This window comes from Patiria miniata, unplaced genomic scaffold, assembly GCF_015706575.1.
Source record: "Patiria miniata isolate m_02_andy unplaced genomic scaffold, ASM1570657v1 HiC_scaffold_20, whole genome shotgun sequence".
NCBI lineage: Eukaryota > Metazoa > Echinodermata > Asteroidea > Valvatida > Asterinidae > Patiria > Patiria miniata.
This window is the reverse complement of record NW_024037059.1, coordinates 21,066,552-21,089,262: the sequence shown is the minus strand read 5'-3', so window position 1 is coordinate 21,089,262 and position 22,711 is coordinate 21,066,552. Positions and strand designations below refer to the sequence as shown.

At 40.0% G+C, this 22,711-nt stretch overlaps 1 protein-coding gene across 34 annotated transcripts in view; it reads left to right on the top strand.

Moving 5' to 3' along the window:
- The window catches only part of LOC119728181 (fibrillin-1-like), a 46,778-nt gene that overhangs the window by 12,473 nt on the left and 11,594 nt on the right, over window positions 1–22,711 (top strand). For 4 of the 34 annotated variants that reach the window (XM_038200290.1, XM_038200279.1, XM_038200283.1 and 1 more), the window contains 33 exons: window positions 685–807; window positions 1,071–1,193; window positions 1,614–1,736; window positions 2,462–2,584; window positions 4,005–4,130; window positions 5,337–5,459; window positions 5,716–5,844; window positions 6,211–6,333; window positions 6,627–6,749; window positions 7,317–7,439; window positions 8,006–8,128; window positions 8,438–8,560; window positions 9,317–9,439; window positions 9,702–9,824; window positions 12,266–12,388; window positions 12,607–12,729; window positions 13,506–13,628; window positions 13,739–13,867; window positions 14,089–14,211; window positions 14,607–14,732; window positions 15,171–15,299; window positions 15,401–15,529; window positions 15,742–15,864; window positions 16,511–16,639; window positions 16,904–17,026; window positions 17,163–17,285; window positions 18,122–18,250; window positions 18,541–18,666; window positions 19,609–19,734; window positions 20,814–20,942; window positions 21,171–21,285; window positions 21,389–21,538; window positions 21,963–22,146. In XM_038200290.1, the coding sequence (XP_038056218.1) occupies window positions 685–807; window positions 1,071–1,193; window positions 1,614–1,736; window positions 2,462–2,584; window positions 4,005–4,130; window positions 5,337–5,459; window positions 5,716–5,844; window positions 6,211–6,333; window positions 6,627–6,749; window positions 7,317–7,439; window positions 8,006–8,128; window positions 8,438–8,560; window positions 9,317–9,439; window positions 9,702–9,824; window positions 12,266–12,388; window positions 12,607–12,729; window positions 13,506–13,628; window positions 13,739–13,867; window positions 14,089–14,211; window positions 14,607–14,732; window positions 15,171–15,299; window positions 15,401–15,529; window positions 15,742–15,864; window positions 16,511–16,639; window positions 16,904–17,026; window positions 17,163–17,285; window positions 18,122–18,250; window positions 18,541–18,666; window positions 19,609–19,734; window positions 20,814–20,942; window positions 21,171–21,285; window positions 21,389–21,538; window positions 21,963–22,146 (4,193 nt within the window). Of the gene's footprint in view, window positions 1–681; window positions 808–1,070; window positions 1,194–1,613; window positions 1,737–2,461; window positions 2,585–4,004; window positions 4,131–5,336; window positions 5,460–5,715; window positions 5,845–6,210; window positions 6,334–6,626; window positions 6,750–7,316; window positions 7,440–8,005; window positions 8,129–8,437; window positions 8,561–9,316; window positions 9,440–9,701; window positions 9,825–12,265; window positions 12,389–12,606; window positions 12,730–13,505; window positions 13,629–13,738; window positions 13,868–14,088; window positions 14,212–14,606; window positions 14,733–15,170; window positions 15,300–15,400; window positions 15,530–15,741; window positions 15,865–16,510; window positions 16,640–16,903; window positions 17,027–17,162; window positions 17,286–18,121; window positions 18,251–18,540; window positions 18,667–19,608; window positions 19,735–20,813; window positions 20,943–21,170; window positions 21,286–21,388; window positions 21,539–21,962; window positions 22,147–22,711 lie in introns of all 34 variants that reach the window. The other 30 variants (XM_038200294.1, XM_038200282.1, XM_038200274.1 and 27 more) reach the window with 24 other exon arrangements.

The window sequence follows — 22,711 nt, the reverse complement described above, 5'->3', positions numbered from 1 at the left end:
CAGCAAGCTGAAATAATTTAGCGTGAGATTGCTCGTTTTCAATCTACATGAAGCCTAGTTGCAAGCAAATTACAAGCTTGCTGCAACTAGAGCTTGAAATGCTGGCATGGGTATGAGGCAAGCTTGCACATGTAATGTGAGGCTTGTTGCCCGACTTATGCATGTACTTGCAAGCTTGTAGCAAGTTTGCGCATGTATCATTGCAAGCTTGTGGCAGCTTGCAGCATGTACCTGCAAGCTTTACCTACAAGCTTGCAGCAAGTTTATGCATGTACTTGCAAGCTTGCAGCAAGATTGCTGGCACGCCTGACTGCAAGCACAAACGCATCGTGTACTTTTTAAGTAACGGAATTTTAAACACAACCACCATTTTAAAGTTCTGTCCACGGATCACAAAAAAGGTCTGCGTCCTTTCAGCAAAATGAAAAAAATTCACACACATCGGTATGTGTTTTGTTTTCGTTTTGCTGAAAGGACACTGAATGCGGTAAGGTGGTTGTGTTTAAAATTCCTTGAAAACTTGAAAAGTACATGAGTGATTTGAATGAATCTTGTACTACAACAAAGTTTATGAATTAGGCTTTTATATCTTAGATTTTGAAAGTGCTACATGCAGAACTTCACTAAAACAATAGTCCCGATAATTGGGTTTCGGTTTTTTTTTTTTTTTGACTCACCCTGTAGATAACAACGAATGCACTTCGGGTTCACATAGCTGTCATACCCATGCTGGATGTACAAATACAGCTGGAAGCTACACGTGCGCCTGTAATGATGGCTACAGTGGTAATGGAAGGACTTGCACAGGTATTTTCAAACATAGAAAACTAGTTTGGTTTTCGTTCAAATACTGTTTTACGCAAAGACAGCATAATATTTGCTTTCATTTATTTCAACGGAATTGCATATAAGTATTTTCTTTTCGCTTGTCACGCTTTGCTACACGATTGCAATTTCTTTTATATTTGAAAGCTCTCCGAAAGTAATATCGATATGTCATTGCCAAACGGCTAATTTGTTCAACGTTTCATGGCAGAGCTTGAATTAAATTTAAATTTTTATTCTTCAAGATATCAATGAATGTGCTGCAAATACTGACAACTGTCACGCCCAAGCCCAGTGTACCAATACAGATGGAAGCTACACGTGCGCCTGTAATGCTGGCTTCAGTGGCGATGGAAGGACCTGCTATGGTATGTCCGTGTGGTGGTTCTATTAGGTGCTAGTGAATTCAAGGCCGTTGCAACTTTGTACGATTAGATCAGGCGTAGTCTGACTCAGCATTTGTCAGCCAAATTTGATGCAAAGCTGCACATGTATGCGACCGAAATACTGGCTACAGTTATGGTATGATGTGCATACAGGCATGTGAGATTGCCTGGAAGGAACATTACATATAGTTTGATTTTTTATGTCGAATTAGACTCGCAAACACGATATTCTTGTACTGATTTTGCATCAATGTAGTTCTTTTTTTGGGCCATTAAAATATATATGATGTTATAGGCTAGTTTTAACGGACTATATTGAACTTGGTATTGCATAGGATAGGGCTACATTAAAGTGCTTCTTGTAGTGTCACACTTTTCTTACCTGATTTGTAATATGTATAGATATCAACGAATGTACTTCAGGGTCACATAGCTGCCATACCAATGCTGGATGTACCAATACATATGGAAGCTACACATGCGCCTGTAATACTGGCTACAGTGGCGATGGAAGGGCTTGCACAGGTATGATTTTGGGTATGGGTGGTTGGAAATTAATAACCACTTTGTGTGCAATGGGTTCCTGGACATTGAAAGCATACTTTGATTTGGCTTAAGATGTTTCGGTTTGTCGGCCGGACATCCAGGGCTTGAGGGCTATAACATCATAAAGTGTAATAGGAAACTTGTAAATTTATATTCAATTATCAATGTTAAATGATGAATTTGGGTGCATTAAGGCTATATTTTGCATTCCCTACTTGGAAGTTTGTTTTGACTAATACTTCGAAGAACTTTCCTACAGAAGAGTAAGCTTGCCTTAAAGTTTCATTAAGTTGGTAACAAGACTGCAACAAGCCTCATAAGCTTGTGGTTGCACTCTTACATGCAAGCAAGTTGCAAGCAAATTGTAAGCTTGCAGAATCCTTGCAAGAAGAGCTTGAAATGCTTGCACATATGTGAGGCATGCTTGAAATTATTTTAATGTGAGGCATAATGAACTTATAATGTAATTGCAAGCTTGCAAGCTTGCACATGCAAAACTTGCAGCAGGCTAACGCATGCACGTGCAAAATTGTGGCAATTTTTGGAAACGTCCAAACTTGATTGGACGGTTCCAAATACATGTATGTCAAGATCGCCGGCAAGTTTGCCAGCAAGATTGCTGGTATGCTTGACTGTAGGCTGATACCTCTCGAGTGCTGTATCAAATTGTTCTTATATAACTTCTTACTTTTCGTATTGTGTAGATATCAACGAATGCACCGCGGGTTCACATAGCTGCCATACCCATGCTGGATGTACAAATACAGTTGGAAGCTACACGTGCGCCTGCAACACTGGCTTCAGTGGCGATGGAAGGACTTGCACGGGTATGAAATACATAGAAAAAAAACATAGAAAACTCGTTGGAATTTCGTTGAAATATGTTTGATGACAAGACATGTGCAGAATATTTTGTTTGTATTTATTTCAAATGGATTGCAAATAAGTCGTTTTGTTTGTCAAGCTTTGCTTAAATGATTGCTATTTCTCGTTACATGAAAGCTTTCAAAAGCAATATGGATATGTGATTGCCAAACCGCTAATTTGTAGTCCCATTTCAGTACAAAATCACAAAAAAAGGTGTGCCCAATTTTTACTTGGTAGTTTACACTAATTATCATTGACTGAAGGAATGTAACTCCTCCGGGCTCTCGAACGTGGTAAAAAAGCTCCCTCTGTTGTTTGCGCATAGAGCCCATACTCAAACAGATCGAGTACAGTGAACACTTTTCAGAGATTAACACTTTTGAGTCGAAATCCGTACTTCTTCAAAATGGCAACACTCTATCGCCCGTTGCAATAACACCCTTTTTTAACTGGCGTTCAGAGACACACGGCGAAAAATTTTCAGAAAATTTGAATTCGGATCGAGGTTTTAAACAATAATAAGAGACAGTTTGTACTTTCATTGCCACTGAATTTAAATAACAACAAATTGTCCTCAGTGAGGGCGCCCTTTGTAAGGGGTATATTGATAGAGCAGTTGGAAGCCTCATAATGTGTCATTACTGTGTATTGTCATCAGTCATCATGCGTACTATACATGGTGGTAAAAAAAACCGCAACATCATATTTCCACTATTTAGAGACATACATTATTAATATATATTGATAGGGAATTTTGTTGGAAGGAAAATGATACCAAGAACTCCCGATTCAGTCCAGTATTTTTGATTCCAGCGCCATTTTTGTGAACCAAAGTCAGGGGCTCTAATTAGGATTTTGGCACACAGTGAACAAAAGGATTATCTTAACGAAATAAAATAAACTTTATTTGCAAACTTAAAATCGTGTACATATAACCATGTACTTTATAGAAGAATGACATATTTTGGCTTTTCCGCTGCTGACTCAGCTAAGACTCAGCTAAACATAACAAACAAACTTTACAAAATATTATAAGGCACATTTTGACTCTTCCGCACCCATTGTCATGTTTGCGTTATTCATCCAACACCAAATAACCCCTGACTTTGGTTCACACAAATGGCGGTGGAATCAAAACTACTGAACCTAGTTCTTGGTATCGTTTTCCTTCTATCAACATTTCCTAGCCATACATATCAGTGGTTTAGGTCCCTGGATATCGGAAGTATGAGGTTGCGTTTTTTTACCACCCTGCATAATACGGAAAGTTACCAACATTGTCACTTTCATCATATTTAACATTATGTTACTTCGTGTAATTCTTAAATTAAAAATAGATCGTGAAGTCTAAAAGTATTTTTCATACCTGGATTTATATAGATATCAACGAATGCACGTCAGGTTTACATAGCTGTCATACCCATGCTACATGTGCCAATACATATGGAAGCTACACGTGTACCTGTAATACTGGCTTTAGTGGCAATGGAAGGAGCTGCTTTGATGGTATGATTGTGTACTGGTTGTGCTAGTGCTGTTCAGTTTTGTTAGATTAAATTGGTCGTAGTCTTAGTGGGCTTTTGTCGCGGCCCTATTTTGATGGAAGATAGCTACACATGTATACACTGGCTAGAGAGATGATAGGACTTGCATATGTATGTGATATTGTCCGGAGGAAACCTAACATAATTTGATGTATGTTGAAGTAGGCGACTCAGCCAAGACGGTATTCTTATACATACTCTTCATAATGCATCAAAGCAATGATGTTTTCGCCGAAAAAAAACCCCAATGTTGACCTTAGCAATGTTTTAATAGAGGTCGTACTGATGAGATGAACTTCATAACAGAGTGGAGCTTAAGATGACCTCAGTAACGTCATAAGGCTTAAGAATTCTGCACCCACTTACGATCTCGTCCGACACGAACATTCTTTGGGCAATTTGGATAGTCAAGATAAAAACGTTAGACCGTACAGCAACATTGACATCGTGCATGAGCTGCCAGGATGGTCATTAGTGTACTCCCTTTAATATTGCGCTAATTAAAACGCGTTTACAGGTTCCAGATACACAACATCGCTCTCTCAGTCGCGTTTCCAGACGCACAATTCCGACTAAATTTAGAGAGGCCAAATAAAGCTTTCTTTATCGTTACCCCATCTAAAACACGTTGAAATTGAGCAGCGGCCGGATTTCAGTCAAACCAGTGAATTTGGCGGTTTTTGAGACATTACCTTATATTGAAAAAAACACAGTTTTTAATTTTAACTTTGCCGACACACACAGCTACGGCGACGCCTGCGCAGACCAGAAACCGGAGACTTTTGTTTTGTCCGTAGTTTTACTCTGACCTTGTTGTGTATAGATATCACCACCAATGTAGCAGTTTTCTAGAATAGAAATTTCTCTTTGGAACTTTTCAAAACAAAAACACTTCTTAGTTTTAAAGAATGGCAACAGTTGCAAAATATTGGCATGTTACTTTTGAGTTTACAATTGAGTTAATTTAGAATAAAATGGTTTAGTACAATTTGCCAAGTCTCGACCAATTCGATATTCATCTTTAAATAGAAGTTAAACCATCTTTTTGCGTTTTATTTGGAGCGAGGGACCATATTGTTTTCGAAGCAAGAAGTAATACCCCAACGATTTCGTATGTTTATGTAACATAAAGCAAGCTTTAATTTAATTCACAAATCTTTTTCTCAAGGTGTCAACGAATGTTTGTCTGATTCGCATAGCTGCCATTCTCATGCCCAATGTATAAACACAGTTGGAAGCTACACCTGCGCCTGTAATGCTGGCTATAGTGGCGATGGAAGGTCTTGCATAGGTATGGTTATCTTATGAGGGACATATTTAAATTAATCTTATAAAAATTGGCTTGCTTTCAGCTGCGAAAATCTGCAGACAGTTTACATGTGAATGATTCGGTTGATGTTGTTGATTGAGATCTTTGTAGTCTTTCGTTTCAGTCATTATTATTTGTTCTGACTTGCAAATGGATTGCATGCACGGATAACTTTTTTACTATTGTAACTTTATTAAATTGGAGACGTTTATACGGATATATATTTATATTTGTGTAGATATTGATGAGTGTCAAGAAGGACTCGACAACTGCCTGACAACGCACGCTTTGTGCACTAACACAGATGGGAGTTACACTTGTTCATGTGATACTGGCTTTTCAGGAGATGGAAGGACTTACTGCAATGGTATGATATGGCTTTGTCTGAGTTCTCCTCTTCAAAACGAGGAGAGCTTTTTATTTAAATACCTACTTCATAGCCAAAACATACATACAAATAAACATACAATCGCAGTTTGTATAAATTTTCTGAGGAAACTCATGATTTTGTAATTATATACCATTTGCCCCTATCGTGCAGGTCTTTGTCCCTTTGTAATACACATGGATAGACATGTCCTAGTCCAGGAGGGATAGTTTGATTTAGGTTGAGGTAGGCGACTCCGCTAACATGGTATATTCTAGTACTGACTCTTGTGTTTTTTTAATGAACGGAAATGAACTTGATCTTGTATAGAATAGGCCTGATTTATTCTTACCTCGATTTGTACAGATATCAACGAGTGTACTGTGGGTTCACATAGCTGCCATATCCATGCTGGATGTACAAATACCGTTGGAAGCTACACGTGCGCCTGTAATACTGGCTTCAGTGGTGATGGAAGAACCTGCTTAGGTATGATTGTGGGTAGGGCGGTAATAAATTGAAAACAAGTTTTGTGTGCAAGCTAACTTGATTGTTGTGTTTAAATTTCTGTTGGTAATCGGTCGGATGACCCTTGCTATATGGTCAATATCATGTAGTTTAATGCGAATTCTATGTTCAATATGTTATTGGTGTTAAGACGATGAATTTGGGTTCATCATGTTTTGATCCTCCATGGAAGTATGTTTTGACTTACTGGGAAAAACGTATTTTCGTGGAGGTTTATGCTTAATCACAGTATCGTCTTACCTCGATTTGTACAGATATCAATGAATGTACCACTGGTTCACATAGCTGTCATACCCATGCTGGATGTACCAACACAATTGGAAGCTACACGTGCTCCTGCAATGTTGGCTTCAGGGGCGATGGTACGACTTGCACAGGTATGATCAACTTCAGTGTGCAGTAAACATCGAATGCTAGTTTGCTTTTCGTTGAAATTCTTTATTATGCAGCATATTCTGTTTTTATTTATTTCAAATAGTTTTGCTCTCAAACACCAATGTTGATCCAAGATTGCCAAACGGGTGATTTGTGGTCCCATTTCCACACGAAATCATAAGCAAATGAGCGATAATTGTACTCGATAGTATACACTGGTGAGCGTGGAATACAGGATGTAAACCTTTTTGAAATCACTCTCTCACTTGTAACGTTGTTTAATACATTCAGTCGCTTTATGGCACAGCTTGAATTTGAGAAACGACAGGTTTCTTTTTCAAACTTTTTGATTCTGAACATAAATATACATTAAAGGAGAGACAGAGAGGGAGATAGGGATGATCAAAAACAATTGTAATGACAAAGGCACATCCTTAAATCCGAACGGAAGGTTAGAATGTTGAACAAACAGAGAGCTTTACGCAATCGGTTTTCTAGAATAGCGAATTTCTAATTTCAGTTGTGGGGGCTAGGAGGAGAGTTAAGCAAGCAAATTCTCTTTTTTCAAGATATCAATGAATGTGCTGAAGAAACTGACAACTGTCACACCCAAGCCCAGTGTACCAATACAGATGGAAGCTACACGTGTGCCTGTAGTATTGGTTTTAGTGGCGATGGAAGGACCTGCATAGGTATGATCATCGTGTCATAGATTTATTAAATGCTAGATAATTAAAAGCCGGTTAAGTTTTGTTAATTTAGATCTCTGGCATAGTCTGATTCGGCTTCTGTCAGCCCGATTTGATGGAAACTACACATGTATGCACCTGTAATCCGCCATGGAGGACTAAGGAGCATTTGCTCACTCGCCACTAGTGGAGCTCTGTTTACGTGGGAAGACTGGTTTATGTCTAGGCGCTCTGAGCAAACTTTCGTTAGTATGCGGAAAGTATGTTTGTTAAACTTACTCTCTCGCATCGCATTATAAAATATAGGTTTTCCTCTTTCCACTGAATATAATTTCTTCATGGTAAAAGTCGAATACTTATATGCACTTTTCCTTTGAAAAGCGGGCAACTCAGTGAAAATGTCGTGTTTCCTATGGAGGTCACGGCACATTTCGTCTACTTTTGAGGATGCGAGTTTACTTCTTCGAACGGCACACGTGTGAACCCGGTCGCATACAATTACCTCGCACGGAGGTTTCTTAAAGCGCAACTTGTGTTTTGTCATTTTTTTCTAATCTCTCTTTGTATAGATATCAACGAATGTACCGCGGGTTCACATAGCTGCCATGCCCATGCTAGATGTACCAATACATACGGAAGCTACACATGCGCCTGTAATTCTGGCTATAGTGGAGACGGAAGGACTTGCACGGGTATGAATGTGGGGCCGAGTATAGGCGGTTGACATTTGATAATTATCGTTGTTACCTCTATTTTTGTATAGTCAACGAATGTACCACGGGTTCACGTAGCTGTCATGCCAATCCCGAACGTACCAATAATTGAGTTAGTTTAGAATAAATTCGTTAAAGAGGAACTTGTCGAGTACGCGATCCAATTTGGTTTATCTCATCTATGACTATTTGCGTTTTATTTCAAACCAGGGCGCAACTGTTTTTGATGCAGATCGAAAAAGCTAAAAATTTAGTAAACTTGAATTTAATTCAAATGTTTTTTTCAAGATATTAATGAATGTGCCGAAGATACTGACAACTGTGACGCCCAAGCCCAGTGTACCAATACAGTTGGAAGCTACACGTGCGCCTGTAATGCTGGCTATAGTGGCGATAGAAGGACTTGCATAGGTATGTGACATTGCCTTGAGGGAACCATACATAGTTTGATTTATGTTGAAGTATCTGCTCCGTTCACAAGTACCCCCTCACCGGCAAAGGTAGTACAGTTGGGGATGACCGACCGACGCCATCTTGCCTGACTGCAATTCATTTGCCGCGAAGCGCGGCCACTGCGTGTACATAGTACAAATCCCCTGGTGTACGTGCGTCACACACAATTAAGGAACGGTGCGCGTCAACCAGCGAAATTTCCCGCCCACGGGACGGTGTTCTAGGTAAAAGGGCGCCCTCTTTCGTCGGCGCAGGGAGCTCATAGGCGACTGAAGTTGGTATTTACCTAGACCGGGATGTGTAATATCTGAAATTGAAGTTACATCATGATGAGTTCATCATGGTTTTTTGTGACGTCACAATTCATGTGCATTTTTCTGAGGGATATATCTGCAGAACCATATGTCCGATTTGGTTGTACCTTGGGGTGTACCTAAGCCGGGATGTGTTTAAAATGGAAATTGAAGTTACATCAGGATGACGTCATCATGTTTGATGTGACGTCACAAATCATGTGCATTTTTCTAAGGCCTATTTGTCGAGTCCGAGCCATTTTGAGAATCCTCCTGAAATACAAGTTTTTCCCATGTATTTGAGTTTCATTTCAAACCCAAATGGCACTGTTTTCGGTGTAAAACTAATACCCTGAAACGATTGCATATATATTATTTAAACAAACTTGAATTTAATTAATTTAATTAATTTTTTTTCAAGATATCAATGAATGTGCAGAAGATACTGACAACTGCCACGCCCAAGCCCAGTGTACCAATACAGATGGAAGCTACACGTGTGCCTGTATTATTGGTTTTAGTGGCGATGGAAGGACCTGCATAGGTATGATCATCGTGTCGTGGATAATTAAAGGCCGGTTTAGATTTGTTAAAGTAGATCTGGCATTGTCAGATTTGGCTTCTGTCATCCCAATTTAATTGATGGAGCTACACATGTATACACCAGTCTGTAATACTGGCTACAATGATGGTAGTACATGCATATAGGTATTGGTATTTTCTTCATAGATTTGATTAAATATGTTTAAGTTGGCAACTCTGCCAAGACGGTACCTACTGACTATTTATAATCTCTATTTGTATAGATATCAACGAATGCACCGCGGGTTCACATAGCTGCCATACCCATGCTGGATGTACCAATACATATGGAAGCTACACATGCGCCTGTAATGCTGGCTACAGGGGCGATGGAAGGATTTGCACGGGTATGATTGTGGGGCCGAGTTTAGGCGGTTGAAATTTGATAGTTAGTTTTGTGTGCAACGAATTGCTAGCTCTTTAACCCTAAAGGGGCCGGGTTATTTTGACCATCGAGTGACGAAAAATTTTGAAACTCGGCACATGCATAGAGCAACTCTTCCTAAACATACCCAAGAAATTTCATGACTATAGGTCAAAGTGTTTTGGAATTATGGCCAATTAATTATTCATATGTACGAATGGCAATTCTGCTCTGTGCACACGACGTATATGCGAAAATTCAGTTTTCACGGCGCGTAGCGCCGGAAAATTTTTCGATACGCGGCAACCCGTGGTCCGATTTTTATGTTTTTGGTATCAAAAGATGCGCAAAGCTCCAGGCTAAAAAGTCATAACAGCTTTTTTTGAAGCTATCACGGAAAATGTTGAGGGGGGGGGGGGCGGATTCCGCCCCCCCCCGGTCCCTTTAGGGTTAAGTAAGCTTTCATTAGGGTTAAAGGTTTTTCGGTACATTAAATAAAACGCCCCTTGTGTTTAAAGGGAAAATACAACATTTGCAAACATCAAAAAATAAAACTACCAAATCGTTTTGAAATACCTTGCTGGACTGTTAGTGAATGACAGTGTAAAGCATCCTGTAAAATCATGGCACCTGGTATACTGTCATTTTCAAGAATAGTGGTATTTTTGTATCAATTTCCAACGCTGATCGGCCGATCAGCGTTGGAAACAACTGGCTTTTTTTCAAATACTGGCCCCAATTGACCATCGCACTTGTTTGCAATCGATTACAAACCTATGAACGGGTACAAGCCAGCTAGACTGGTTCCCTGACCTTACAATTCCCCAATGTATGTAAACTGCTCTGTTTCTTCTTATATGGAGTCAGGGAACCAGACTACAGGAAAATGATCGTTTTTCTTGGTTTTTATAGCATTTTCGAACCCAAAACCTCAAAAATTCAGTGTAACGATATTTGCTATATATTTCCAACCCCCAATTCCATCCATTTCTGAAAATTACAGCAAAAGCAAATGATGTATATTCCCTTTAATATGAGTATTGTTCTTACCTGTATTTCTGTATAGCATAGATATCAACGAATGTACCACGGATTCACATAGCCGTCATACAAATTCCGAATGTACCAACAATTATTGAGTTAGCTTAGAACAGTTAGTTGCGGTGTCACTCATAGCTGCTCTTATTTCTCGTCCACACAACTGAAAGCAATGCGATGCAAGCGAACGATGGCCGTAAAAAGGGCTTTTGAAAAGTTTATGCAATGTTCATGCCAAATCACAACCGATCGATACAGACAAAGCTGTTTTAGGTAGTTAAAGACCTAGTCCATACATCTATCAAGGTCTTTTTTCTCAAAAAATGATTTCGATGCATTTTAACAATATGATTTCACGGACAAATCGACTAAACAACTAGGCCTAAGTGATGAAAATTCAGGTTTTTTCGACAACGAAGAAAGTCTTCCAAATGTTGAGGTAATCAAAGGAAAGAATGAACCTTCATCTGCAAAAAATCTCGTGAACGTGATGTCGTTAATATTTTAAAAATTCGATGTACACCTAATGTTTCCAAAAACTTTCATTTTTCACAACGCGAAGAGATTGTCTCCAGTGTAAAAGCATAGATCAAGGAACCCAGACACGTTATGACTGTGTGACCCCATACGCCCACTGATTGGTCGAGCTCGAGATGGCCTGCTTACTATTCATAAGTCGCGCGTGCTGTTCACAATTTTTTTCAGCCCTCCGTACGTACATCCGTTTACACGCGTACATTGTGATTGCAAATCATGAAATCTCGCTAAAGTCTTCATTTTTCAACCGGCGATTTGGAACAAAAATATAGAAGTCTCCTGCACGTGTTTCACATGAAGATGAAGCATACACTATTCTCTATCTACTGAACCTTGCCATTTTGTTCGGCCATTTTAAGAATCGAATGTACACCTAAAAACTATCAGCCCTCACTTGTATAGCTATAAAGTATTATTTTTGTTTGACACGCCGTAACAACACTTCATTTTTGTCAAAAGCAGTTATATTTGGTATCAAAATAATTAAAGCACACGATTTGAACTTTTTTCTTACCTAGCCATCTTGGCCAAACAGTGCATGTATCGAAGTCCTTTTTGTGTTTTTCTCTAGTCTCGAATACATTCTCGTAAAATCTCGCGAAGGCTTTTGGGCCATGCGTGAGTGACCTCGGGACAAGAAACTGAGGTCGAACAGGGCTCTGTGCGTGACAAGGCCACTGACTGAGAATAAATTCGTTAAACAGGAACTTGTTGAGTCCGCGATCCAATTTGGCTTATCTCATCTATGGCTATTCGCGTTTTGTTTCAAACCAGGGCGCAACTGTTTTTGATGCAAATCGAAATTGCTCAAGAGTATACTTGAATTTAATTCAAATCTTTTTTTTCAAGATATCAACGAATGCGCCGAGGATACTGACAACTGTCACGCCCAAGCCCAGTGTACCAATACAGATGGAAGCTACACGTGCGCCTGTAATGCTGGCTATAGCGGCGATGGAAGGACCTGCATAGGTATGCGATATTGCCTTGAGGGAACCTTACATAGTTTGAGTTATGTTGAAGTAGGCGACTCAGCCAAGACGGTGCTCATGCACTGACTAATGCATCCTTGCATTTCTTTTTTTGCCACACAAAAAATGATGTTCGGCTTGTTTTGACATACTGAGATGAATTTGATATGGGCCTGAAGTACCTCTTGTTGTGTATTAGTGTTGTTCTTTTTTGTATAGATATCAACGAATGTACCGTGGGTTCACATAGCTGCCATACCCATGCTGGATGTACCAATACTATGGGAAGCTACACGTGTGCCTGCAACACTGGCTACAGTGGTGATGGAAGGACCTGCTATGGTATGAATGATAATAAAGTTAGTTTGATATTCGATATTCGTTTGTACTGCGAATGTATGGGTTTCAAGTTGGATGTTCGATATGCGATATTCACATACATTTTGTACAACGAATGTGTGTGTTTGTGTCGGACGCGGCTGTGCTTCGGCCGCTTTGCGCGCAATGAACTCGTGAACATCTCATAGGCCTACAAGTGTGTATTTGTCTGCAATCGGGGACCCCCTACTGTCCCTCTTTTGTTTGTACTATAACTTTTTAGGAAGACTTCCTATGCTTTGTACACGAATCCAAATTGGGGACCTCTCGTGAATTGGGGACCCAATTGGGGACCCTATTGTCCTCTATTATTCAACGTCCCCTATGGAATGCAGAAATAAACTCAGGAATTTAGACAAAGCGAATGTGTGTGATATTGCATATTGGATAGACGACATTCACACACGTATAAACATCAAACAAACAAAAACACAAATTCGCTGTACAAAGGTATGCGAATATCGAATATTGAACATAAAAAACCCAAACACCCACACATTTGCTATAATTTGATTTAAATCTTAAAACGATGAAAATGAATTAAATGGGAGGAAAAATACAGGATATACTTGGGCAAAAAAACACCAATATAATGTGTAGAATAAGCAAAGTTTGCTGGCGGCCTCAAATCCGACTTTGAATATAACTTTCAGCCATTATTAATCTGCGGGTAATTGAACTAGATAGCATGCGTTGTATTTGAAGTTACATCAAACGTTAACCTTGTGGATTGTTTATAGATATCAATGAATGTTTCCTCGGAACTGTTGACTGCGATGTCAACGCTCTGTGCACTAATACTCATGGAAGCTATGACTGTGGCTGTATTGAAGGATTCAGAGGCAACGGAAGGACGTGTGATGGTAAGACAATTACATCTTCGTACACCTTATAATTTTGGTTCAATACAGGTATTGTCATTTTAGACTCTCCTATGTGCTAATTTTTGTTTTTGTTTTCAATTCTTTTCAAGATATCAATGAATGTTCTGAAGGATCTGATGATTGTGATGATAGCACCTCAGTCTGTAGAAACACATTTGGAAGCTTCACATGTGACTGTAAGACCGGCTATACCAGAGGACCAGGAAGGACCTGCATAGGTAGGGTTCCATTAAATTTGAAGAACCAATACGCAAGGCACATTTCATGAAACAAACCTTCATACACTCATGATCTGCGGTATATTTGGAACATATGTCGACAATGTGCTTAAGACCAGGACCGCTTTTAAGAGGTTTCGACCAGCCGTCCACGCAGAAGGCAATGTTAGGCCTCAGAGCAGTCACTGTAATTGTTGTCATATTATTTCTTTATAATATAGATGTCAACGAATGCGCTGTAGATAATGGCAACTGTCACGCCCAAGCCCAGTGTACCAATACAGTTGGAAGCTACACGTGTACCTGTAATGCCGGCTATAGTGGCGATGGAAGGACCTGCTATGGTATTACCGTGTGATTTATTTCAGTTCTTGCAAATTGAAAACCTGATCAATTTAGATCATAGCGGGCAGAGACCTCGACTCAACAGGTATAGGCCAATTTCGATTTTAGTTACAACTTTCCCGGAATTTCAGTCAAATATGTCTAAAGCTCTAGAAGAGAAAAAACAGGGACAGCGACAGGTCAGGAGACATCAGAATAAATGAGCAGTTACGCTTGCGATCACTCTGTGAGGAGAATGTGAATCAAGGCATTCATACAAAAAGTAAGAGTGAAATATTTCATATTTTGACGCCCGAGAAGATTAATTTGTCTGCGGAATCTAAGGTCTTATTATAACCTAATTCTCAAAGTTTTATTTTGAATGTATTTTGTGTTTTTGTTTTTGTTTTTGAAGAAATCAATCCATGTGATCCAACAACAGTTGATTGTCATGTCCATGCTTACTGCACGGTCCCCACACTGGGAAGTTACATGTGCATCTGTAATGTCGGCTACACTGGGGATGGCAGGACCTGTACAGGTAAAAGAAAAATCAATAAAACAGTTGTGATTGTGTGCTACTGCTCTACCAGTTCCGTTGAATCGGTGTTATTATTGTTAGGCTTATTTATTCAATCTAATGAACCAGACAAATAAGCAGACAAATAGGTCAAGCTGTTTTGGTTACATTAATGGAGAACCGTTTATTTTGAAAGGCCACAATTATAACAAATTTTGGGAAAAACATTACATAAGCAAATTGTTGTAGTCATTGCTGCTATGTCTCGATTCAGAATTAGGCTTATCTCACTTGCATATAAACAATATAAACCCATTTCAATTATTTTATGAATTGCCTGTCTGTTTTTAATGCCTCAGAGCTATATAAGTTAGAATAAGGGGGACCTCTTAAGTGTCGCTCCCCTTATAAAAACCCAAACAAGTTATAAAACGTCTGTATTTTTTTGTATCCTTCTAGACATAGATGAATGTTCTCTTGGAACAGATGACTGTGTCGATAGTAGATCTGTCTGCTCTAACACCGAAGGAAGTTTCACTTGTACCTGTAAACCAGGCTACACTAGGGGGCCTGGAAGGACTTGCATAGGTAACGAGTTTGGGGATAAACGTTATTTACTTATTTTTTACCGATCCAAAAGGGCTGTCGCAAGAGTTAAGGTTTAACGGTTGTCCCCATTTCTTTTCTAGATATCAACGAATGTGTACAAAGATCTGATGATTGTGATGACATCACATCAGTCTGCCATAATACGGAAGGAAGCTTCACGTGTAACTGTAAGACTGGCTTCGTTAGAGCGACTGGGAACACCTGCTTAGGTACTAAAGAAATTCAACACGCAGAAACAATCATTCTTTTAGTTCCAATGTTTCCTAAGTGCTTGATATACGTATCAGGCGTGACAGTTTGTAGTAATTGTTTTATTGTTCATAATGTATAGGCTCCCTGACTCTAGGAAGAGAGTAAATTTGAGACAGTTTATCATACACATATTGTACTATCATACACGTATTGTGTCTTGTATTCTCAGATATCAATGAATGCAGCCTCGGAATTGATGTTTGTCACATCAGGGCCGAGTGTTCTAACACTCGAGGGAGCTACGGATGCACGTGTGATGCTGGCTACACTGGCGACGGAATCAATTGCGAAGGTTATATCCTATGAGCTTTGTGTCAGTTTTGGCGTGAATTGCTTCGAGTTTGTTTATGACATTTTTAACGTTTTTGTTTATGTATAGGACTGCTTTTGTTCCAGCCTGAAGTTAGTTTCCCCCCCCCCTCCTATTGATTATCTTGTTGGAGGGTTTTTTGACTGTGTTAAGTAAATATGGCATATCTTGAGGACAAGTCATGAAAACGAAAAGGCCTTTCATAGATCGTCATAATGGAGTATTAAAACAGGGATCCAATTTGCAAGGAGGTTGGGAAACTGGGAGGTTTATTTGTTTGTTTTTGTTTTTTACTTTTGCCTTCCACTCAATTTCGAGCGAATAACCCATCAAATTATATCGATGCCATAATATACCATTATCATGTTGCGGCCATGTTGATGTTTTCCCATTCAAATCAACGTAACCAAAGCGAGGCTTGAAGGAAAATTAGTCTGGTTCCTATTTGCACAAAAAATATGATTCAGTATTGTTATTGGATTCAGAGAACATGACTGACATGCATGGTGGCAGTATGATAAAGGTCTATAACATCACTTAAGGCGCTCTTTACATTTATATACTGAAATATCGATTCAAACGTTTATCATTAATTCAAGACTTAAAGAAGTGTTCACTCATTGTATAGATATCAATGAATGTGATGGAGGGAGCCATGATTGTGATGAAGGAACCTCAGTTTGTGCCAACACGGACGGAAGCTATGAGTGTGGCTGTAAGGATGGCTACACGAGTGGAACTGCACGGACTTGCATAGGTACGGTTGAAGAGTTTCTACGAACTAAAGGTCCATTTTCGCAATCACTTTTGACTCCTTTTTAAAGGACATGTTTTGTTAGCCAAATTCAGTGACAATGAAGACACACTGCGTTCGCACATGCGTATCATCGCAGAGGTACAAAGACGTTTCCTCGGATGTCACATTAATTTGGACGCTACAATAATTATCACGATACACAATACACACAAGTGCCAGTTTGAAGTTGCCGAGTTTGTCTGTTTTGTCCATTTTGTTGCACAGATATCAACGAGTGTTTCCTTGGAACTGTTGACTGCCACACAAACTCGGAGTGTAACAATACACTAGGAAGCTACGAGTGTACATGCGATGCTGGCTATAGTGGCGATGGAAGGAATTGCCGGGGTGGGTTACGTTCATGACGAGCACACTTTTGTCTGGTTTTGGTTTTCAAGATCATCAGGTAGAGGTTCAAGCTGAGAGTAAGCCGAGTGAAATAGCCAAACTTTTCTTTTATTTAATGTAATTTCTTTTAATGCAGACATCGACGAATGTATCTCGGGAAGTCATGGTTGTCACGATAACGCTGAATGTGGCAACACACAAGGGAGCTACGACTGTGTCTGTGACTCCGGATATCGGGGCGACGGGAGGGCTTGCACAGGTAGGTACAGTTTGTTGGAAATAGGAAAACAATTTTAATGGATGAACATCGTGATCTGAAAGAGTCTTTTGAATGTAATCATGAATGCAATCGAATTGTCTTGTATTCTTGAGATATTGTAGCCTTTCACCAAGGCCATCGAGGTTTAACTTGCCCGCATTCAAAGCGGCGAAAAAACACGAAGCGACTGGAGATTGCATAAAAACTATGAATAATTCAACAAAATCAAGTAGGGAAAGGCCTCGTGGCTTTGCCACTCGTGCGCATTGACTTAATCTTTGCTCCAGTCGCTTCGAGTCTTCGCAACTCCGTCGCTCTAAGCCACGATTGCCTGGGCGAAAGGCTAGAGATATTGCAGCAATTGTCCAGATACAATTATAAGACAATGCACGGTTCATGTTCAGGGTTTGGTGAACCTCAGGGAAAGGGGCCAAACCAGCAATGCTCGGTCTCATGGTTTCTGCCAGCTTTAATTTCAAACGGTCTTTGAAGGTATACGATTTGTGTAGTTAAAAAAAAATGAGTCTTTCAAAAACTGAGCGCGTGTAAATACGTCTATGGCCACACAATCTTGAAAGTCTCGGTTCAACAAGCTTCAGGTGCGCGGTAATACGAAGGTTACACGCTTTTCAATTTCAATGCAGGCCATGCATTTTAAGTGGAAGCAGACCATTCTGACTGAATGACCGTATTCAACTGAAGAAACACTTTCATGTCCAGCATATGGTGCCTGGTCTGGACAAATCAGGTTTAGAACCAAATTACTAATACTTCTTTTAGGAAACTGTATAACAATCGGTCAACTCAGCAAAATTTGTCCACGAATTTTCCTATAGATATCAACGAATGTTCCGAAGGGATTGATGATTGTGATGACAGCACCTCAGTCTGCCACAACACAGATGGCACCTTCACGTGTGACTGTATGACCGGCTACACTAGAGGATTGGGAAGAACCTGCATCGGTAAGATGGCAGAACTGGCATTGAAATGTTTTATGTGATATTAAGTTCTTAAGTTTTGATGACATGTTACCCGATTAAAAAAAAAAACCACTATAATAATCAGGACCTGAGTTAATTCACTATAGTGAAATTTACACCCAGTGATTGGTGGTTTAATTATCGATACTATAAGGAGCTATTTCATTTGATACAATACCTCAGTTTTTGTGGTATGTTTAGAAGTTTGGTATTTATACACTACAGAAAGCAACTCATTAGTTAACAGTATCGTTACTTAATACTTTGTTCAGATATTGACGAATGTATCTCTGGTCCTCATGGCTGTCATCCTCATCACGCTGAATGTACCAATACAGCTGGAAGCTACATGTGCGCCTGTAGTGATGGCTACAGTGGTGATGGAAGGACTTGCCTAAGTATTCCCTTCTTCTGATTATCTTACCGCTTCCCGAAACCTTATAGTGTTTTAATTCAAAGAAGAAAGAAAACACGTTGTTTGGTTCCTATAGACTGCAAAGCTTTTAACGATGCAGAGAAACCAAACACGGTCAACAGACTGAGGACCGGTTCATACTTCACGCGAATGCGAACGCCAAGTGAAATTGACGTCAGGAAACATTCACTGCGAAATTCGCCAGAGTTGAAATGATTATGTTCACTTGTTAATTCGCAGCGCGAATACTTGCCATGACGTCACAAAATCGCGTTCGCGCTCGCAGGGCACCGAGTATGAACTGGCTATTCCTGACGTCAATTTCGCTTCGCATGCGCAAAGTATGAACCAATCATATAGGCGATCTTCAGGCGTGTGCAGTGCTAATCAAGTGCAATGCCAGCAGTATAATTTATTTTAAAAAATGTTAAACTCAACCGTCCAATGTGTATTAACATGTCAAATACTAAATTCCACACCTTCTTCACTTTTAAAAACATCTGGGTCACATTAACCCAGATTCCAAGTATTTGGCTCAACCCCTTCCCGAGTCAAAACTTAAACTTTTCCGGGTCGAAAAGACACTTTTTAAGGTAAATAAATGACCCGAATAAGTGTCATTTTGACCAAAACAAAGTGTCTTTTGACCCGGAAAAGGGTTGAGCCAAATAGAACCCAGATTCCGGGTCAATCAGGATGTTTTTCAGAGTGTAGAGACTGACCATATCAAGAAATGATCTTTTGGTGGGGGCGCCGATTGGATTTATGATTTGAGGTCAGATATCCTATCAACAGATGACCCACCTTTAGCAAAGCAACATTTGTTTTTATTTGAAAGCACCGGTCTCTCTCTATAACATTCATTATTTCCCTTCACTGTCCCAAACACCAATTATTCTTGGTCCTGTTTATATTTTCTTTGTAGCAATCAATCCCTGTGAACCAGCACCATCTGAGTGTCACGTGCATGCTAGCTGCATCCTCACCTCACCGGAAACATACACCTGTACATGTAATGTAGGCTACAGTGGAGATGGAATCACATGCACAGGTAGATTATTGAAGACAATCTTTGACAATAGCCGCTTTCGATTAAACATCACCAGTCCGCTCTTGGCCGACAGGTTTTCAATGTTTATCCAATTCTCCTTGAGATGGCCTGGCACGATTTGCATCTGATAGCCCGTTTAAGATCTTCTCTTTTGAAGTAATTGGGAGCTTTGTTGAATGACTGCAAGATATATACACCTGAGAAAAAGGAGGACATACGTAAGCAAGATCGGTCTGTTTAGCGATCGGACTTTTTTGGGTGTAATTTATTGACGGATAGTGCGAGCTTGAAAGTTCTTTGTGCAGACATCAAGCCATATTCTTAATAATGCTTAAACAGGGTGAATCAAAAAACGAAACCGAGATATTATTGCTAATTGGAACAGAAGTAGGGCACGTGTGAATCAAACGGAGATATCTTCTGTTAGGGATGAATCTCCTCTTTAAAATGACACCCTGGTCATGTCATGACATTCCCGGTTGACTGAGCAGTGGCCAATTTTATGAAAGGGTCTATTTAGAGAATTGCGCCACTTTTCAGTTGTGGTTTTTGTTGTGTCAATTGTCACAGAGTGAAAGGCTATGGTTTGCCAATCAAGGCAGGTGGGGCAAAAAAAAGAGATTTCACCATGAAAAGTGGCGCATATCTCTAAATAGACCCTTTCATAAAATTGGTCACTGCCCAGTCAACCGTGAATGCAAGGACATGATCAGGGTGTCATTTTAAAGAGGAGATTCAACCCTAACAGAGGATATCTCCCTTTGATTCACATGTGCCCTACTTCTGTCCCAATTAGCAATAATATCTCGGTTTCGTTTTTTGTTTTGTCCACCCTGTATTTTAACAGCTACAATTTCTTTTGTGCATTGTACATGGTGATTTGTTTAAAGCACGCGGTCCCTACAAGTTATGAAATCGACCCCTGCCCGTTGATCTGTGGAACCAAGTCGATCGAATGCCACCGCAAGCGAAGTCCCTCGGTGTTGTCCCCTAGAACCTTGAGGTCCTGTTAGTATTTAATATAATCTTTGCGAGGCCCTGCCTGAGTAATGGGAGGAATCCGGCTTTTTCCCCTGTAGATATCAATGAGTGTTCCCTAGGGAGTGATGACTGTGATGGCAGCACCTCCGTCTGCTCAAATACAGAAGGAAATTTCACTTGTACCTGCAAGGCTGGCTACACTAGAGGAATTGAAGGGACGTGTGTAGGTATGTTCTTCGCGCACTGCGCAATTTAGTTGTCCATCTGTTCATAGACAGTTGATTGCAGCCTACAATCTGGTGACAGAAATCATGACATAAAACATACGGATTTGTTTGGTGACTTGGCACACAGTTTGGTTGGGTTCATTATTTATAAAGATACAGTAAGTAAAAGCAAGGAGCTTCTCGGTTACAGTTGATATGGTTTTGTGTGTTATATTCTTTACTTTGAAGCAATTTTCGAACCTGTACGCCTATCTACACCCGTGGTCATAAACGCAGCAATGGAATCTCCCGATAGCTTCCAGATGTCTTTGACGCCAGCAGATGGAAGTCTTGGCAATATCAGGTGACAATAATACGGACGATTATTTTATGGTGCACTTGCATGCCGTGATTTGTTTAGCCAAACATTTCAATTATTTTCTAAAATGTTCATTTGTTTAATGCAGTTGCTATGCCATTGTGGTGAAGGAACTTCTGGGCGGTGAAGAGATCAGCAACATGGATTCTGACAGAGACTACCCTCCGGAAACTATGGTAACACATGAAGAGGCTCAAAACACTCCCGGGAAGCCTTATATTGCCCTGGTTAAAGGAGGGTAAGTTGGACTATCTATTTTCTTCACCCTGGAGGGTGACAATTTGTTTTGCAAAGTAATATGTATTGTGCAAGCTCTTTAAGTACGTGAACCTTTAAGAATTTTTGTTAAACCTAACAAAAACCTAAATTTTGTTAAATGTTTGTTAAGCCTGTAAACCTAAAACCAAATTCTGGATCCCCTACATCTTATCAATCGCCGAGTTCAACGCTAATGCTTCGGCATGACATTGGCATTGTCAACCATTTGGTTTGGCTTTTTGTAACATAATAAACTATTGCCAATGTTGACTCATTTAGTGCAATTTATCACAATTATGTTATGTCGATTTTCTTCTCAAAATATTCCCTAAGTGCTCAATATGCATTTTTAAAAATCTGTACCCACTTGATAAAACATATTCTATAACGCTTTGTTTTGTCAGGGACGAGTTTGATGCACCGGAGACCGTAGAGATAGGTTCGGGAACAGTCTCCAGGTGTAGGGGAGATATCTCCCGAAGGAGAAAGAGAAAGACAACCTACGATCACACTGGCGACAATGGACCCCTGAAAGCCAATACTCAATATACAGCTTTCCAGAGGGTGTTTGTCGTGATGGACAACAGGGTGAGTCTTTATTTTACAGCAATTTGGTTGAGCGTAATTTAATTAGTCCGCGACTGCATTGTGATAATTTGTATTGCCCTTATGCAGCCAGTCTTGGCAATATTGGTAGCGCTACCCAGAGGAAATTCGCTGTATTCAGACGCGCATCCGGGGGTCAACCCCCCAGGTTCAATTTTTTTTCCATGGAAATACATTCAAATTAATGTGAACCCCCCCCCCCCCCAACTGCTTCGACACCCAAAATAAATTATGACAATTGTACCGGTAATAATGTCCGCTTGTGCACAACATTCAGACTGATCCAGCTGGGTTACGGTGGTATATAAACACTATTCTGTATTGCAGTGTTCATGATCGTCGGATTTGAACAGTGCCTCCCCCCACACACACCTTTTGATTTTACGGAGGCAAGTGTCTAGAGAAAAAAACCTGTCTACATTTCAGCATTGCTTTGCTGATGAATCCCCCCCCCCTACAAAAATTCCTGGATCCGCCCCTGGACATAAGGTAGCCCATGTTGGACGCCGTCTTCGTTGCGTAACGTAGTGCGGTAAGAGAGGACACC